At 42.5% G+C, this 17768-nt stretch overlaps 1 protein-coding gene across 2 annotated transcripts in view; it reads right to left on the bottom strand.

Annotated features, from left to right (window-relative positions):
• The window catches only part of RGL1 (ral guanine nucleotide dissociation stimulator like 1), a 76688-nt gene extending 67646 nt beyond the window's left edge, over positions 1 to 9042 (bottom strand). The window contains exons 1-2 of one of the 2 annotated variants that reach the window (XM_062003787.1): positions 8917 to 9042; positions 7811 to 7921 (exon numbers count right to left, since the gene is read on the bottom strand). In XM_062003787.1, the coding sequence (XP_061859771.1) occupies positions 7811 to 7921; positions 8917 to 8943 (138 nt within the window). In that variant the 5' untranslated portion in view covers positions 8944 to 9042. Of the gene's footprint in view, positions 1 to 7810; positions 7922 to 8539; positions 8732 to 8916 lie in introns of those variants that run through there. The other variant, XM_062003786.1, reaches the window with a different exon arrangement.
• Positions 9043 to 17768: the final 8726 nt, after the last annotated feature.

Here is a 17768-nt window from a genome sequence, read left to right as displayed (position 1 = left end):
ACCTTTTTTGGCTTTTCTTTCTACAGCAGTTAACTCTCAGTTTTGGAAAAGTATATTCTCCTATACATGCTACAGCATTAAAGACATCTTGAGTCAAGTAATGGTTTGAATCAATCCCTGCCTGAATAATCCCCAGGGCCAGAAGTTCAGCTGTGAGGAAATATAGAAAAACAAAGCAGAAAGAAAAGACCTGTCTAAAATCTGCTGTAGACGTGCAACTAATGGCTAACTGAACCAGGCAGCACTGGCCATAAGGGAGCATAGTATTTCTCTGTTATCTGGATATTTAAGACCCAAAGGAAGAGCAGCCTGTGTCATCCATCAGTAAAACAAGAAACTCGATGCTTGAGCACTGACTGCAAAAGCTTAGCAATCATTTAAGATGTGGAGATACAGTCTCTACAGGCACAGAGGCTTGGGGAAACTCCCATTCTTGGCTGCATTTCCTGTGACCTGCCCCAGTAAAAACTCCAGAGGCAGAGTGCAGGTCTCTTCCTCACTCCTTCCCAGATAAAGGACTCTGATAGGAAACACATTTGCACGCATTAGGGAGCCCTTCCTGTCTCAAAGAATTCCTCACTGTTCCCCTCAGATTCCTCGATGGCTGGACACCAGCCACCCACCCACCCCTCCCTGACCCCTGGAAGGGTGAGGTGAAGTATTCTACCTAGTTAACAGGGAGGTCTACAAAAGTCACTTCACACTATTTTAAAAACAAGATCTTGTTTGCTTTTCATTTTTGCAATCTCCTCATCCTTCTGCCCTCGCCACACCCGTGCCCTTCACCACCCATCTTCTGCAGCACTGCAACCTTTCTACTCTTCTTACACCACCACTCCCTCTCTTCAAATTCCACACCAACATTTTCTACCACTTCTCTCTTCTGCATCCACTTCTCCACGTCCTGCTCCCCGGTGTGTACTCAGACATCCACACAAACAAGACACACTCTTCATGTCCCCTGCCCTTCTCTCACTGCCTCTACAACAACAACTTCGAATCTAAAACTTGACAGCAATCTCTGCTTCACATAGTGGTCTCTCCAGCAGCAGGAGAGACCAGCATCACTGTGTACCCTGAATTAACCAAAGCTTTACAGGCACACCTTTTCTTCATCAGTCCGAATAAGACCATGGGGGGCTTCTACCTCAAAGCAGCTGCTCCCTAATGTAGTGTCTCTCTGCAGTACCTCTTCTCCAGAATCTCCTCTAGCCCTCAACTCTTACAATGAGCTCCACAACATCCACTTTCTTCTCTGATTATATATCTGGTTCTCTCTTTTTCTCTTGTCACAAACTCTCATATTTTTCTTCTCAAAAACACAACTTTCATGAGAGTAATCTAACCCAATCCTTTTCTTCACTGCATGCTTTCTTGCTCTTTTATTTCCACTTGGCTAAGTAACATGCAATAGGAGGATGCTGTGTTCTGCTACCAAAGGAAGCCACCTTATAAACCCCTTCACCAACTGATCCAGCTCCAATGCTGATGCTGTTGGTTTCCTTGCTTGCTTTACTCTTGCTGGAGTGTCACTCCACTATCTCATGCTCTGATGATCTGAAACTTTTCTTCTAATTTCTAATAATTTATACATCAATCTATAGCTGGTGTGAATGGTTCCTTTTCTTCCTTTGTGCTTACTTAACGATTTTTATAGATATTAAATGTATACTCCCTACATTTTAATATTGTTAACCTAACTAAACTTCAGCCTTATCATTTTCCTGATGACCCCTTCCAGTTTAAATTAACTGTCTCAGAAATGACCAGAAATAAGACTGTGAGCCAGGACAGTCGACAAGGGAGTTCCTGCTTCCCATCTCTGCTGGTAATAATCTAAAACAACAGAGCATCACATTTGCCTTTTCTATTTTGCATCATGCTGGCGGCTCATGTAACCTATGGCTGACTAATGAATGCACTCAAAGTTAGAAATGACAAGGACAAAAATTCTCATCCTATAGCAGAAACTATTTTAATCCTTTCACAAACGTGCATTCTGTGCTACTTAATTTCAAGCCACTTCTGTGACAGCAATCCTGAATGTTGGCCTGTAGGATATTTCCATCCTCCAGGTCATCCTCCCTTCCTTGGCCAGATGGTCAGATTTTGTCAGCATACTTCTGCTTTTATGTCACTGACCCTAATGAACACATGACAGCAGTTCAGTCACGGGACTGACTCAGGTAAGAACTCCCACAGGCACCTGTCTCCAAACCAACAGTCCCCCTTTCATCTTTAGTCTCAGCAGAGGCTCTTCCTCGACAGGCCCTACAGAATCACAGAATGTTAAGGGCTGGAAGGGACCTCAAGAAATCCTCTAGTCCAACTCCCTGCCAGAGCACGACCACCTAGAGTAGGTCACACAGAAACTCATCCAGGTGGGTTTTAAATATCCCAAGAGAAGGAGACTCCACAACCCATCTGGGCAGCTCATTCTAGTGCTCCCTGACCCTCATAGTGAATAAATTCTTTCTTGTATTTCTTTGGAACCTCTTATGTTCCAGTTTGTATCCATTGCCCCTCATCCTATCATTGGACATTACTGAAAAGAGCCTGCTCCATCCTCCTGACACCTGCCCTTTAGATATCTCTAAACATTAATTAGATAATACTTCAGAATTGCTCATTCTTTCTAGAGAATTGGTTTTGAGCGATTTCAGGAGCAGAATTTCAACTAACCAATGGATTAAACCCATAGCCTTTTTAAAGCCAGAAGATTGGTTCTCTTCATGAGACAAACACCTCTTACCTGTCTAGTTCATACTCCCCCCCCACTCCAAATACAGGCCCCACTGCTGTTCTCCAGTCATACAATGGCATTTCTGAACTGTTTGACAAATTCAAACTCCTTGCTGCTTGGCTATCATTTCTTTCCCCAGTTCCTTTGTAGTTCTGGACTGAACACTACCAGCTGCCCAGCGTGGGCACATTAAGCTCTCAGGCTGAGGCAAAACTTGAAGACATGTGAAAGCCCCAGATGCCATTGTTACCATCAACCTCTAGGTTGACCTTTGTCATCCTGACAGAAGATAAGCAAAAAATAATTTAGTTTTATTATCTAGACATTAACTTTGACTCCTATCTCATTCTGTCTATGAAGCAGGCATATTTTTTGTTGTTCTTATATATGGCTGACAATTTTCAGCTGTTTGTTTTCATTTGCTCCGTAAGGCTTGACTTTTGCTAACTCTTAGATACAGCTTTCTTTGCTGGCAAGGGCTTCTCTGTACTTTTCAAAAACTAATTCATAAAAAAAATCTTTTTTAGATGACTATTTCTTCAACCTTTTTTGAAAGTTTTTTCCTTTATTCAAACTAGAAGTCATGGTACTGTTTCCAGTTCAGATTCAGAAGCTTACACGTTCAACTAGCTGAACTTCCTACTCGACCTCACCAACTACTTCCCCCAGTTTCTAAGTGTGCTACTGTAAAACTAAGCATCTCACAGACCTACTCTACTCAACTTTCTATAGAATTTAAGACAAATTCCACTGACAGAGCATTGCCTCTTAGTCAATCAATCAAATTTGGTGAAGGAATCAGCTGGCCATAGTATCTACTGCCTTGGTTCAATTCTTGCCAGTTAACAAGACCAGGTAGCCCTAAATGACTCCGTCACTCGCCTCTTTGAATAGCCCTGGTGCATCTTCAACATGTGTGTCCACTGGCATATGGCACAATAACAACAAACAGGCCAATTACCTTCACTACAAAGGCCTTTTTTCCTTCCCTCTTTCTCCAAATTTGTTCACTCCATAGTCAAGCAATTTCAGTAAATTTAATCTCATTCCACATCTGCATTCCCAGCTCCTGTTCCTTTTTGCAAAGGATGCCTTGAATATACCACAAGTGCAGAAATTTCTTTCCTGTGGTTCTTTAATCCTTTCACTTGTCCAGCAGATCCCATCCCACTTCATACTGCTTTCTCTTCTACCTTTTTGCATCCCACAGCCCCATCATCCTCCCAGTCAAAATCTTTTCTAGTCTCTTACCTCTTCAACAGTCCCTCACACCTCCACTTACTTCTCTACCTGCTGCTTTTTCCTTTCTCTTTCATCTAGCTGTTTACTTTCCAGTTTACTGTTTACAATAAATCACTGAGTGGAGTTCACCTCTTCTAATGCCATACACACTCGGTCAGCATACCGCTCCTGGCACCGGAAATTCAAGTGTTTAGCAACTGATCTACTTTTACAGCCATTGCTTTACTGTTCTTATCTGTTTCTGGCTATGAGATGATTCAGCTTGTCTCTGTTTTACTTCATGGGTACCTGGCTGTCAGTTCAAGATCAAAAAACCCCACAGAACTCTCAACTTTTCACCTGTCTTTTCTGCTTTTGTCTTTTTCTACACAGACAATAGCACCATCCTGTCTGACACATAGGGTGCCAGCCTCCCTACAGGCTGTCTTTGCATCCTCAGAGGTAAGTTCAATCTCATTTTTCAAGGTTCTTTCTATGTCATAGTTTTAAAATACAACCTTCTCTTTCTAGCCACATCATTAAAATTCCTTGCTGCACTCTCAAAACTATTTCAGTTACTGATAAGCCTGTTGCTTTTGCCTGATGTAATGCCGTTCAACACCATGCTGAATGTCCACTCAAAAGCCTGCTACAGAAAGCATTCTCCTTAGCTCCTCTTTTGAGCATGGAGTCTCCTTCTCTGGAGGTTTTCAAAACCCGCCTGGATGTGTTCCTGTGTGACCTGATCTAGGTGAACCTGCTTTAGATGGGGGGTTGGACTGGATGATTTCTAGAGGTCCCTTCCAACCCCTACCGTTCTCTGATTCTGTGACACACAAATCTCTGCTTCTCCATTCTTCTCTCTCAGTTCCCATGGCCTTCATGCCTTGGTCCCAATCTCCACATCATCTCTCTCAAGATCCTAGAGACAGCAAAATTTACTCCATTTTAGAAAACGTCTTCATGCATTCTCTTGTTGAGCTTATTGTGCTTGGGAGCAGTTCTCCCTCAACATTGCCTGAAATTACATTTTACTTTGTAAGTGTCAATAAGACCCTCCATTGCCTTAGTGTCTACAAATAATTTGAAAAAAAATCCCCAGACTGTTGTAAAAGTGATATCACTCAGATATCAATCATCAGCTGAGACAACATATGTGTACCAACAAGTCTCATTGGGTATTTGGTCTGTAAGTTCTTTTTAGGTAGGACAGTGCTTTTGTGCAGAATCTATCACAATACTGAGCTACTACTAGGGCTTTCAATATTTCAGACTACTGTAGCACCTAAAGACTTAAGCTTCGCTAAATATTTAATGGCAAAACCAGTAGCTATTATTGGCATCCTTTGATGTTTAATATTACATTTAAATCTAAGAAATTTGGTGTTCATATGAAAGCTTCCCACTTTTGAAAATTATGGAGCTGCTGATGACTGCACAAGTCACAGTCTGTTTGTCTTGTTCTTTTATTAATTGTAGAAGTTTGAAACGTAAGAAAAACATTTCTGTATTTAAATAGGCAAGTGTTCATGGTGCTTCAGCTCTAATATTACAAAACTGGCTTTTAAACAGATCATTCTCTTATAACAAATGGGGCCAACCACTCAAGAACCCCGTGTGGGTTCTTAGGATAGAGAACTTTAACGAAGGCTTATCAGACTTTTTGAAACGTGAAAGATCTAGGTTCATTCACTTACTGGTACCTGTACTGCTAGATCAAACCCCTGCTCTGATATCACACATGCAACACTGAGGTTTTTAAAAGACTTGGTCACAAGGAACTTGAGTTGCACTAATAAACCAGGAGAAACCCTGGGCTGCAGAGAGGTCAAACTGCTGACTACACCTTTACAGGGTGCAAACTGGCACTGAAAAAGTAGCTTTTTCAAAAGTAAATCCAGGCATGCATGTAATCAGTAACAGAGTTACTGTATTTGTCACAAGAAAGGCTCAATACTTGCTGATGTACAAATAGGTTGCTGCCATACTCTTCAGTTGACCTTCAGCCCTCAACCTAAGTCTGACTAAGAACACCATCAAAAAAATTGACTGACCTTGACAAATCCAACAGATGATTAATTCAGTGCTATGAATTTCAAAGCATAGAAAAAAAAATAACATAATTAAACCTTATAAGCTCCAAATTAAAAAAAGTCACCTGATGACAAATACAAGAGAGACAATTACGCTTTTCAAGGCAAAACTGCTGGGGGCAGGGATGTCTATTCATAAATAATGTTCTGGGTTTGAGGCTATTTATTCACAGTAAAGCCATTAATAAAACAAAATCACAAAAAGAGCTTAAAATATTTTATGTTCTGAAGAGCTTAAGTAAAACAAACAGTCCATATGTTTAAAAATATTTTAAAATAATACACATGAGATTTTTTTGCTCATGAAAGACATCAGCCTGGAAGCCAAAGTCATCGATTTATGCCTGGAACAGGTGCAGACTTCTGACACATTGCTTTATTCCCCACAAACAGGGTTCAGTCTTGGCCTGAAAAAGCTAACACTAGTCACAGAAAGCTAAAAGTCACTTCCATGACTTTGTGGTCCATTGGCCTCCTATTAGGATCAGCTGTGGGGGTGATCTCTGGAATATATATGCACTCCTTAAGAATACGACCCAGACCTGGCAAACTCCTTCTACAATCAAGGAACAACATAGCCAAAATAGGAAAAAAACCCACTTTTTCTAGAGTATGTACACAGATATGTTCAAAACAATCTCCACCTCTTATGCAAAACCACCAGCTGGGAAATTTACAGGAGTGCAAATATACTTTCTAATATTTTTCCTGGTTAAAAACAGGAGGCAGAGATGGGAAATCTGCCACTCAAAGGAAGCAGATCTGAAATTATGTGCACTGATTAGAACTCCCTGTACTTCTTGGAAACAAGGGAAGGGGAGATTCTAAGAACTATCTGCATGCAGGACAAATTTGCTTATTTTTCTTGACTGTGGTTTCAGCACTGCTGTATTGCTTTATGCCAGGGAATTTTACAAGAAAATGACTTGATATAAATCTCAGGGTAGTTTTAAAAGTCTTTAAAATAGCAACCTGGATACTTTATCAAACCAAGCTTTTATATGATTGTCTTTGATCCCAATGAAAATATAAAAACATAACAAAATGATATGAAAGCTACAGCCACCTCCTGAAGATCTGGCTCAAACTGCCACAGCTGCACTGATTCCAATGAAGTGAGGACATTTTATATCAGCTGGGGACTTGGCCTGACAAAGGTGAAGGCACTCAGCAGCATGCCAAATTGAGTGCGTGTGCATTTAAGCTCGTTTTACTTACCACTAAAACCTTTGTGCTTTAAAAAACAGTAGAGAGCTGTAATTCTTGTAGAATCACAGACAATCAATTTCTCAGCTGGCTGACACAGCAATACAAAAATAAGACTCAAATCTACATTCACTTGTGTTCTGAGGAAGTTTCTGCTGACTTTTGAGATACCTTTGATATTCGAAAAACCATGACTATGTGTTCAGGAGACCTGAGAGAGGTTCCTAATAGCAGGTATGAGCCATAGTCCAGTTTGAAACAACTGTTAAATGCTCAACATCTCAGGCCACAAGCTAACATCCCTGTTGCTGCAGTATCATCTGATCCATGGCCACAAGTGGTCAAATCTTTTTAAATGTCAAGACACAAGAAGTTATTTCAGATGACTCCAGCAGATAACTTCAACGTTTTGGGTTATTTTAAATAGTGAGAACAGTCAGTGCTGAAAGTTAATATTATAACAATTCATGCAGAATTCAGCTCCCTGGAGCAGACTCCAAAGTCCATAAGCAGCCTTCCAAAATACCACCTTGCCAGCTTTACTTACCCCAAGCCATCTTGCTCCTTTGTTGGCAGCCTGCTGAATCTGCACTCTTTTCAGGGTGACATGGTAAACAGCTCCCTCTTCTACCTCTTCACCCCAGTCCTGAATTGTGCTCTGCCAGGAAAAGGGGAAAGAGAAAAAAAACAACATAAGACAGAAAGGAACATTTTCCCTCTTCTGCTAACCACAATCTATACCAGGTGCTCTGCTGCTTCATGCAGAGCTAAAGGCAGAAGATGGGCTGCAGAAAGTAAATAAAACAATCAAAGCAGCCCAGGATACTTTGAGATTGAGTGAACACTGGAGATATTCTTGGCAAGCTGTTCTTTCCTGTGGTATCAAGATACTCTGACTTTCCATTTAACTATTTTTCCTAGACTAGCACATATTTTAAATAGTTGTATAAAGTCTTTTCTAAGGAAATAGTTTGGTTTTGATTAGCAGTCTTCTCTTCCCTCTCCCTCCCCCTACCACTTCTCTGAAGCAATTAATCTCTTTAGCCCTTCATTTATAGAAGGAGTTGCACTTTTAAAAAACTGTTGAATTACTTAGGCAGACAGCCTTTAAACTTTGAAACTAACAAGCACTTAAAATACAGCAACCCTTTATTTCTTTTGACAGGAGAGATCTAAAGCGCTTGTGGTTTGCTTTTCCAAAACCTATTATTTCAAGCTACAAAAAAAAAACCAACCCACCACCAAACCATTACAGAGCCGAGGCTTTAAAACTCACAAATAATAGAAAGCAACGAAGAAAAAAGAAAACGCAACGTCTTCCCAAGTTTAACCGAACGTGTGCTGCCATGACGCCTCATTTCCTAGATCATGAGCCCTACAAAAGAGCCCAAGCCGCTGCCAGCGGACAGAAAACATGCATCTGCCTTTCTCCAAAGGGTAACTCCGGAGCATCTGCGTTTCTCCAACGGGTAACTCCGGAGCACTCCTCATCCTCCTTGTCTCAGGCACACACAGTTACCCGTCAAGACAAGCATCACCTGGGACCGAGGAAGAGCAGGCAGGCGACAAGGCACGGCGTTGCAGCGGCCACCCCGCCGACACCGGCACCCAGCGGGCTGGGGAAGGGGGGGGAGGGACGGGGCACCCGGTTACCATTTTAGCTTTCCACAGCAATTTCATTCTCGGTGCCTTCCCGGGCGCCTCGACGGGGCACACCGCCGCTGTCCGCCGCCGCTCCGCCCTCTCAACGGCCGCCGCCGCCGCGGGCCGGGCCGGGCCGAGCCGCGCCGAGCGGCCCCTCGAGCTCCGCGGCGCGGGAGGCGGGCGGCGCGGGAGGGACGGCGGGCGGGCGGCCGCCGCAGGCCCCGCCTCGGCCCGGCCCCAGCCCCGCCGAGGGGCTTCCTGTTTACCGCGGGCAGCCCCGGCGGAAAAGTTACTGCCGACACGGTTGCCCGTGGCCGGAGGCGCGCTAGGGCCGGCGGCGGGGCTGCGGCTGCTTAGGGTCCGCCGCCTGAAGGGCAGCGTTGGTCCTCCGGCGGCCCGCTGTTACTGCAGGAGCAATAAGGTGCGGCGCGCCCGGCTCCCGTGGGGACGGGGCACGGAGGAAGCGTCTCCTCCTTCCCAGCCCCGCCGGCCATCGCCCGGGCGCAGCCCGCACCGGCAGGTGCCGAGAGCGGGGGGTTACCCGCGGTGCTCCCCGCACCCCCAGGCGCCTTGGGGCAGCACTTGTAAAAACCTACATATACAAAAGGCAGGGATTTTATGACAAGTTTAATTTCAAAAACTTATTTGAAAGCAAGGAAACGAAGCGTTGCAGTGACCCTCCACGCTGCTGCTCCGCTCTGCAGAGCTGTGCGGAGCCTGCCCGGCACTCAGCCACCATTGCAATTCAGGTGTCTCACACTGGAGCAGAGTGAGGGTCTTGTCCTGGCCAGGCTGTGCCAGGTCGGGCAGACGAAGCCCTCAGCAACCTCACCCCATGACCATCAGCAGAAAACTTCCCGACAGGGAGATGCAAAGAGTGGATGGAGGCGAGGGATGTGCAGGTGGGTAGCAGCAGATAAGGACCTGGTGATTAAAGAGTTGAGCCGCGAGGAGCAAGGAGCAGAGACATAAGCTGTGCCGTCAGAGATGTGGAGGGGAAAGGGGCTGAGCTCCTGGCTTGGTGAGATAAGGTTTAGAGTGTTGGGAAGTGAGGCATTGAGAAAGCATTTCTACCCATTTGACCTGCACAATTGTCATTAGGAAACAAGTCCTGACTATTTTCACCTATCTTGCTTCAGGAGAACAACTTTTTCTATTCAAGAAGCAAAGTTTCTCATACTCCTTTTGTAACCAATAGATTATATTCTAATTTTCCACCTACTTCTTTACATAGACTAAATCCACAATACCCTTATATTTTTTTTCTGTGGGAATGCTTTGCTCACAGACAAACCTGTCTGAACCCTGACCATCTTCTCTGCAGATATATCAGCATGCTAACATAAGGATCTCAAATCACCTTCAAAACACTTAAGTGGCCTGCTGAACTCTCTTTAGCTACCTGGGTTTTGGGACTTACAAATGGAAGTAGAAATGAGTTGACTGCACAAATGACTTTACAAGTCAATGAAAGAGGCAAGACTCAAAGCAGAAAGTTCAGACCTCCTGAACCTAAACACTAACAGCCAGTTAAAGAACATACTTATATGCAAGTGTTACTACCAAATATCTCAGGAGCAGTGCTGGTTCAGAGAAACTATTATCACTTGCAGATGTTAACATGAGGAAACGTGAAAGCAAGGAACATTATTTTAAGCTCGAAAACCAAGATTGAGCTGTATTGTCATGGGTGAACTGATCTGATCATTTGGCAGCCCATGCATTTAGTTTATTTGCATAATATCAAAGTGATCCAGAATATGCTGAGGCAGATACAGACTGTAAAATTCTGGCTAGAATGTTTTGTAACATACAAATCAAAGTCTAGATTTTCCAGCGTCCCTTGGCTTCTCCTGTAGAACTGCACAGAGCATTTTGAACCCTTTAGGTTTTGCAAAAGGGTTTTCCACGTCATAATTTTTAGGTGTGAAAAAATGGACTCTGCCTTGAATTCATGCAGCTAGCCCAGCAGGCGTGCAAGGCATTTCAGAACAAAGTGCTATTGAACAGGACAGACTTAATGTTAGCATATGGAAATGGATAGCCAGCTACAAGGAATATAACACCAAAGCCAAAGAATTATTCTGTATTTTAATAAAAGCTCAGCATGGTATGATGCTCTGGTACCACACGAAGTGCACTACTGCCCATACCATTACTGTGGATGGCAGTCACCAAAAAATGGCAGTTATTTCTATTCAGATTTTCTATTCAGAAGAAAATGGCAGTGAGTTAATACAGTGGGAAGAAGCACATGTATTTGAGTCAATTTAGCTTCTGTTGAATCACACAGACTGGATCCATAGGGAGTGCCTTTTCATGGAGGGATAAGCTCAGGACTTTTAATCCTCTTGGTCACTGCCATGTCATAGAGGAGCTGTCAGGAGGGAGTGTGAGATGAACTCATCCAGTTTAGCAAGCAGCAAAAAGCTACCCTTTTGATTAATTAGATTTGCTGTTAGTCCTGCTCAGAGCTGGATTATTTTCCAGATTACTTTTAGTGAGATATGCTGCCCAGATTTTGTAACATTCATCATAGATATATCTTTCTAAAAAAACCCCACAGATGTAAACCACAGAATCACAGTGAAAGGTTCCAGGAGGGACAGTAATCAGGCATATAATTCTCTAGGATATCGAACTGCACCCTACTTTTGTAACACTATTTTGAATTTACACGTTGCTTTTCATCCTAACAGACTGCAAGGACTGCACAAACAGACTGCATAAACTGCACTGTCTGGGCTGCTGAACAAGAACCTACAACATGCACGATGGCACGCAGGGCAGGAAGTGGAGATGGTTGTTTTGGCCATGGTGATGAGGTCTATATGGCAAGAGATATGTATATTTTACAAGAACAAAGAGCTACTACTTACACTCTTACAGAAGTTGAAGTTTCTGAAGGTCTAAATCTTTAACTCTAGATCTCAGCTCTGCCAGCATGCACCCGAGATGGCAAATTGTGCTTATCTGTGTCTTTCTAGTGTCATCTACCCTCTGCTGTCATGGGTGCTCAATGCAATTGTGAAGGTTGATATACTTAAGAGGCAGCTATTTCCCAGCTTGGCAGATTTCTGAGTGAGCCTTGAAGACTATACAACAGGATGTTTGGTTCTGTAGTGTCCTCAGTCAGCTGACCCAGGAGGGAAGTACTAGAATTAGCCTGAAGGAAAAATTCATTGTCTATGCTAACTTACTGCTCTTTGAGGATGAGACAAGAAAATCTCAACGCAATATTAAAATACTCTGTCTTTTGTAGAAACTTTCAGTATTTACTTGATTGAAATCTTAATCTGAAATCTGTTTATTTGGCCCTTAAATTAGTTTACATGATTAAGCTTCTAGAAACTGATTCCATTAACTAGTTTAGCTGCAAGGGGAAAACTGCAAGATGGCCAGGACAACACACAGTGCAACCTAGTCTGATAAATTAAATTAATCTTTCTGTAGTATGCCAGTTCAGTAAATCGTGTAAGCAGCAGCTTTACTTCAGCGTGAGCCCAAAACATTCACATCAAAGGAACTAAACTCTTAAGATTCTTTGATTCGGGGGCCTGGACCCCGAAATCAAGGTGAATTGCAGGTGCAAACCTCTGTGGGACTGAATCTTCTCACACGAATTACATCAAACATTGCATTGCAAAAAGCCCAGCAATGACATTTGCAACAGGTTTCCAGTGAAGAACTATTTCTCCTCTGTCAATTCTAATATTTTCAGTTTTCTAGTTCCTTGGAAGGGTGCATTCTATGGATAACTGTCTCACTTGGGAAAAGGGTATTTATAGGGTAATATCTTCATTAAAATAGCTGACAGGGGATGGGAGGGTGTTTTCCAGCATAGTGTGCCTTTCTCATACCATAGCATTTGGTTGTCTTCCAGCCCAACAAAGAAGACAATTTAGGTATACTGCCTCTTTTGACAGATCTAGTCTGTGTTTATATCATCAGATCTCATAGCTACAACAATGTTGTTACATGGAACACAAGAAATGACCATTGGACTGACCGAATCTTTCCAAGTGAATGAGACATACAATACTGACTACAAAATGAACTTTAGAAAGACCCACTTCAACTCCTGTCAATACCTTTACCAAAACATGCATGTCTTTGTATGTATGCATAACATATGTGTATTTATTTGATCTTTTAGAGAAAAATCCTTATGCTCAGTCTAGACTCCTAAAAATCTGCCTTATATCCAAACACAGATTATTTAATACTGGAAAGGAGGAAAAGTATATGTAACTTTTAACTTTAATTCAGTTGCATTCTAAGACCAATATGTAGCGTTCAACCACTTAGGCGAGACAGAGAGACAGGATCAGAATGCACAGGAAAACCCAAAGACAAAGCAGGGGCTGATTAATCTAAAAGATGTTCTGTAAAGATTTCAAGGATTAAAGGAAACATTAAAAAAGGACTAAGAACAGTCTGCAGTTTGGTTTAGCAGAACTGCTGTTTTGCTCTTTTAACAGTCTTTAATCATGAAACCGATCTATACCAATGAACCACTCTCACGGTCAACGTTGTGTTATATATTTGGTACTTTCCAAATCATGTTCATATGCAATAACTATGTTCCTGCCATAATCACACCCTGCTGCTGCCCTTTCTACTGAACCAGAATCGTTCCTCTGATACAGCTGAGCGTGTATTCCCTCCCCCTTGCAACAAGAAAGAAATACAAATCCACATGTGAACACAACCTTACGTTTTTCACAGTGAAATGTTATATAAAAAAATTACTTTAATGTCTGGAAAGTTCTCAAACTGCAGATCATTGACCACTTACAGCCTGACAAGAACTTGCCAACTGTCCACAGAGAAATAAATTAGTCATAGAGTGATGACTTTTCCTTGTTTTCAGCTGTTGCTACAGCTGGCATGCAGACGCTTTCATGAGAAGACAAAGCAAAAGACCTATAAACCAGCTGGAAATAAAGAACAGCTAGTCTGACTGCCTCTGCTAAGGGTCTAATAGAAGGAGGAGAGGGAACAGAGATATACATATAAGGAAAATATTTGGGAGAGCAAAGGAAAAGGACAAAGTAATCAAGTGATGTAATAATCATCCCAGATAGCTTTTCTGTGAGAGAAAGGTGTCACACGACCTAAAAGGAAAGAAGCCAGGTACCAGAGATCTATATATTAGCTTCATGGGGAAAAGATGCTCAGTGGGAAACAAGAAAGAACATACAACTGTCTCCTTGCTGTTTTTTCCCCACCAAAAAGGGAAAACCCTCCTTGCATTACAAAAACTGTAATCAGACCATAGTTTCAAGATGTTCCATTCCACAGCACTACCAGCTCAAGCAGTTTCTAGTCCCTGGTATTTGATTGTGCCAGGGGCTAGAAATGTTTGCATGTTGGATATGCTAGACATTTCCTGGTAACCATACCTGTGCATTAAACATTTTTACAATGTTACCTATTTTTCCCTTTCAAGAAGCAGTGGCTACCACCTCAAGGGCAATAGCTATTCATGTGTGACTGTTAATTGGAAGGAAGGATTCCATGAGACAGCCTGTCAATTCATAGAATGGCAGGGGTTGGAAGGGACCTTTAGAGATCATCTAGTCCAACCCCCTGCAGAAGCAGGGTCACCTAGATCAGGTCACATAGGAACATGTCCAGGCGGGTCTTGAAGACCTCCAAGGAAGGAGCCTCCACACCCTCCCTGGGCAGCCTGTGCCAGGGCTCCCTCACCTCACAGTGAAATAGTTTTTTCTTATGTTTAAGTGGAACTTTTTGTGTTCCAGCTTCATCCCATTACCCCTTGTCCTGTTGCTAGCTACTATAGAAAAAAGGGATGCCCCAACCTCCTGACACCCACCCTTTAGATATTTATAAATGTTAATAAGATCTCCCCTCAGTCTTCTCCAGACTAAACAGCCCCAGTTCCCGCAGCCTTTCCTCATGTGAAAGATGTTCCATACCCCTGATCATCTTGGTGGCCCTGTGCTGGACTCTCTCCAGCAGTTCCCTGTCCCTCTTGAGCTGAGGAGCCCAGAACTGGACACAGGACTCCAGGTGAGGCCTCACCAGGGCAGAGTAGAGGGGGAGAAGAACCTCCCTTGACCTGCTGCCCACACTCTTCTTGATGAATCCCAGGATGCCATTGGCCTCTTGACCACGAGGGCACATTGCTGGCTCATGTTCAGTTTATTATCAACCAGCACTCGCAGCTCATCCTATAGAAAATATGAGATTTTATCATATAGAATAAAGCCTGTCCAAAGAGATACCCCTGCAACAGATGATGCATTAGAAGTTAATGCCTACAAAAGGAAATAAATGCTGTTTCTATTAAGACCATCTCATTAATTATTACTTGTCTGGTTTCTTTATAACTACATTTAGTTCTTGCTTTCTGTTCATGGCACATGCCCTCAATTTAATAACTAACAGGTGCTGCAGACTACAGTTCTTGAGACTGAAACTTTTTTTTTTCCTAAAATCACACACAGATGAGCCACAGAGTGCAGACTCTGTGTAAATTCAAACATGAATCGGTTTTATTTTGTGTTTTAGTAACTGTGGACTCTGACCTGTAACTTGGCTGCAGAGTTCTTCACCACACTTACCCTATGAAAATCACCTAGTACTATATTCCTTTACATTGTGCATGCCCGAGTTCCTTCTTTCCACTCAATGACACAGTTTGTTTGTCAGGGAGTGCTTTAGATCTGCTTAACATTCAGTGAGCTACAATCTCACCCTCACTGAAGGTCCTTTACAGCACAAATCACTTCACAGGCACATACCTTATGCAGTCATTTCCATCAGTACCAGGGCAATAGTTTGCACATGCTGCATGCTGATGTAGAGCGTAATGTCCTCCTTCTTCCTCACTTGGAAATAAATTAATTTGGGATGTTTATATTCTTTCCAGAAATGACAAGCACTGTCACTACATGTCAGCCAGTAAGAAACAAAATGTTGGTATGAAAAGTTAAATTTGAATTTCAAACCACTAACTAATCAAAGCAAAAGAAACATTTACATTATACACTACTCATCTGATATGCCAGTGTCTGCAACCTTTGCAAACCTTACTCCTGTGCAAAAGGGGAAAAACAATTTCCCACTCACTCAGAACAGCGTTGAAAGACGTGACAACGCAGCAGCAACTCAGTAAAGAACCAGATAAACAAGTATTTGTCCTTGGTGACACTAGAATTAAATAGAGGCCTTCAAATAATTGGAAATATTAATGAGCTTCACTGTAAAATGGCAGAGGAAATGCAGCAGGGCTCTGCTGTTAAAACTAAATTCATGATTTGTAAGACTGTGTAATTAATGATGCTAAGTCAAAAAGTGATGTAGTTAAGGAAGCACATCCAGCCTTCCCTTGACCTCTCATTTCACATGTGATTGCAATTAGATAGGCATGCACTGTTTCACAAGCTCTGCTGTCTGATAGGATAGGGCCTGCTTTTGCATAATCTCAGATCAAGGTGGCGTATCTCCTTCAGGAACGGCAAGTCCTTAGACTCCCATTTGTTAAGACTTCAAAGCAATGCTGCTTGCAAAACCACAATCACATCACTGGTAAACTGCACCACCTGCAACATCATATGGAGAAACAACAGTGTTTTTACTCCCTGTCCCTTGTGTCTTTTGACTCAAGAGGAGTCTAAGTAGTGACAGTGTAGCTTGATCTTCTACCTGCTCCCTTCTCAGTCTGCAGAAACCTCTCCTAGCTCTTTGGAAATGATCTGTAAGAGCAGAAATAAGGTCCTAGGAACTTCTGTCTCAGTTGCATATATTGCAAAACACCCAGAAACATTTCTTAGGCCATAAGTGTTTTATGAGGTCTTCTGTTTCTTTTCCAGCTCTTCATGCTCCCAGTGCTTCAAAGAAATATCTTTCTCTAGTTTTGTGCTGTATAGCTGCTCAGGTGTTCACAGCAAATCCTCTTGACTGCACTCTTCACAAGCTTTGAAGGAAGAAACAAAACCCTGAAGTGCATGCAGAGTACATGGTTTTCTAGGGCTCATAACTCAATCAAATCAAAGCCAAAACTAAGAGACTTCATAGTTATGGCTTTTTCAATGCCAAATTTTAGCACACAGACCTCAGCCACTTGGGCTGCAGAGCCGTTCAAGAGAAGGCAGCAAAAAGCCTTTATGGAGGGGAAAAATAGTTTTCCACTCTCCTCATACTCACACATGGATGAAATGTTTTCACTCAAACTTTCCAAAAAATTTCACCTTTGAGCAGAGTCCAAGGGCCTCAACTGAACAATTCTAAAACTTTCAGCAAAGAATACTTTCATCATATAAAGGCATTGCTCAATTACAAATTTGACTGTGGGTAATTCTCATGATGTCAATTCCATGTCTCCTCATTTACATTGTCATGAGACCAGAATCAACCCCAGTGCCCACGCAGAACATATAGAAATTATTAGTCCCTTCTCCAACAAAAAGTTATGGAAGACTCAAAAGAGAAAGCTAATATAGCCAGAATGCTTTATATACCTATAAGAACAGTGACAAAAATAACTGCCATGAAAGAGCAGACAAAAATACCTAAAACTTCAATCTTCATACCAAAATCTGTGTGTCACAAAATGCATGAAAAATGGTCAAAAGGGAGAGCTCCCAGAAGTATTTGAGACTGAGGAGGACAATGGCTCCCCATGAATCCTCCCTGGCCATGGTCAAACAGCAGAAAACCTGGTGACTTTAGCCATATGGAGACTGGGATCCTGCAGCAGACCAGCACTGCCCACATCTTGCCCAGCTGATAGTTCAGGTGTGGACTCATACCTGAACTGCCTATGAGTTGCATGAGTTTACTGCCCTTTCAAGATAATTCAATCATATCTCAAAAAAAACCCAATGTCACAA

This window comes from Colius striatus, chromosome 10, assembly GCF_028858725.1.
Source record: "Colius striatus isolate bColStr4 chromosome 10, bColStr4.1.hap1, whole genome shotgun sequence".
Taxonomy (NCBI): domain Eukaryota; kingdom Metazoa; phylum Chordata; class Aves; order Coliiformes; family Coliidae; genus Colius; species Colius striatus.
This window is presented reverse-complemented; position numbering and strand designations above follow the sequence as displayed.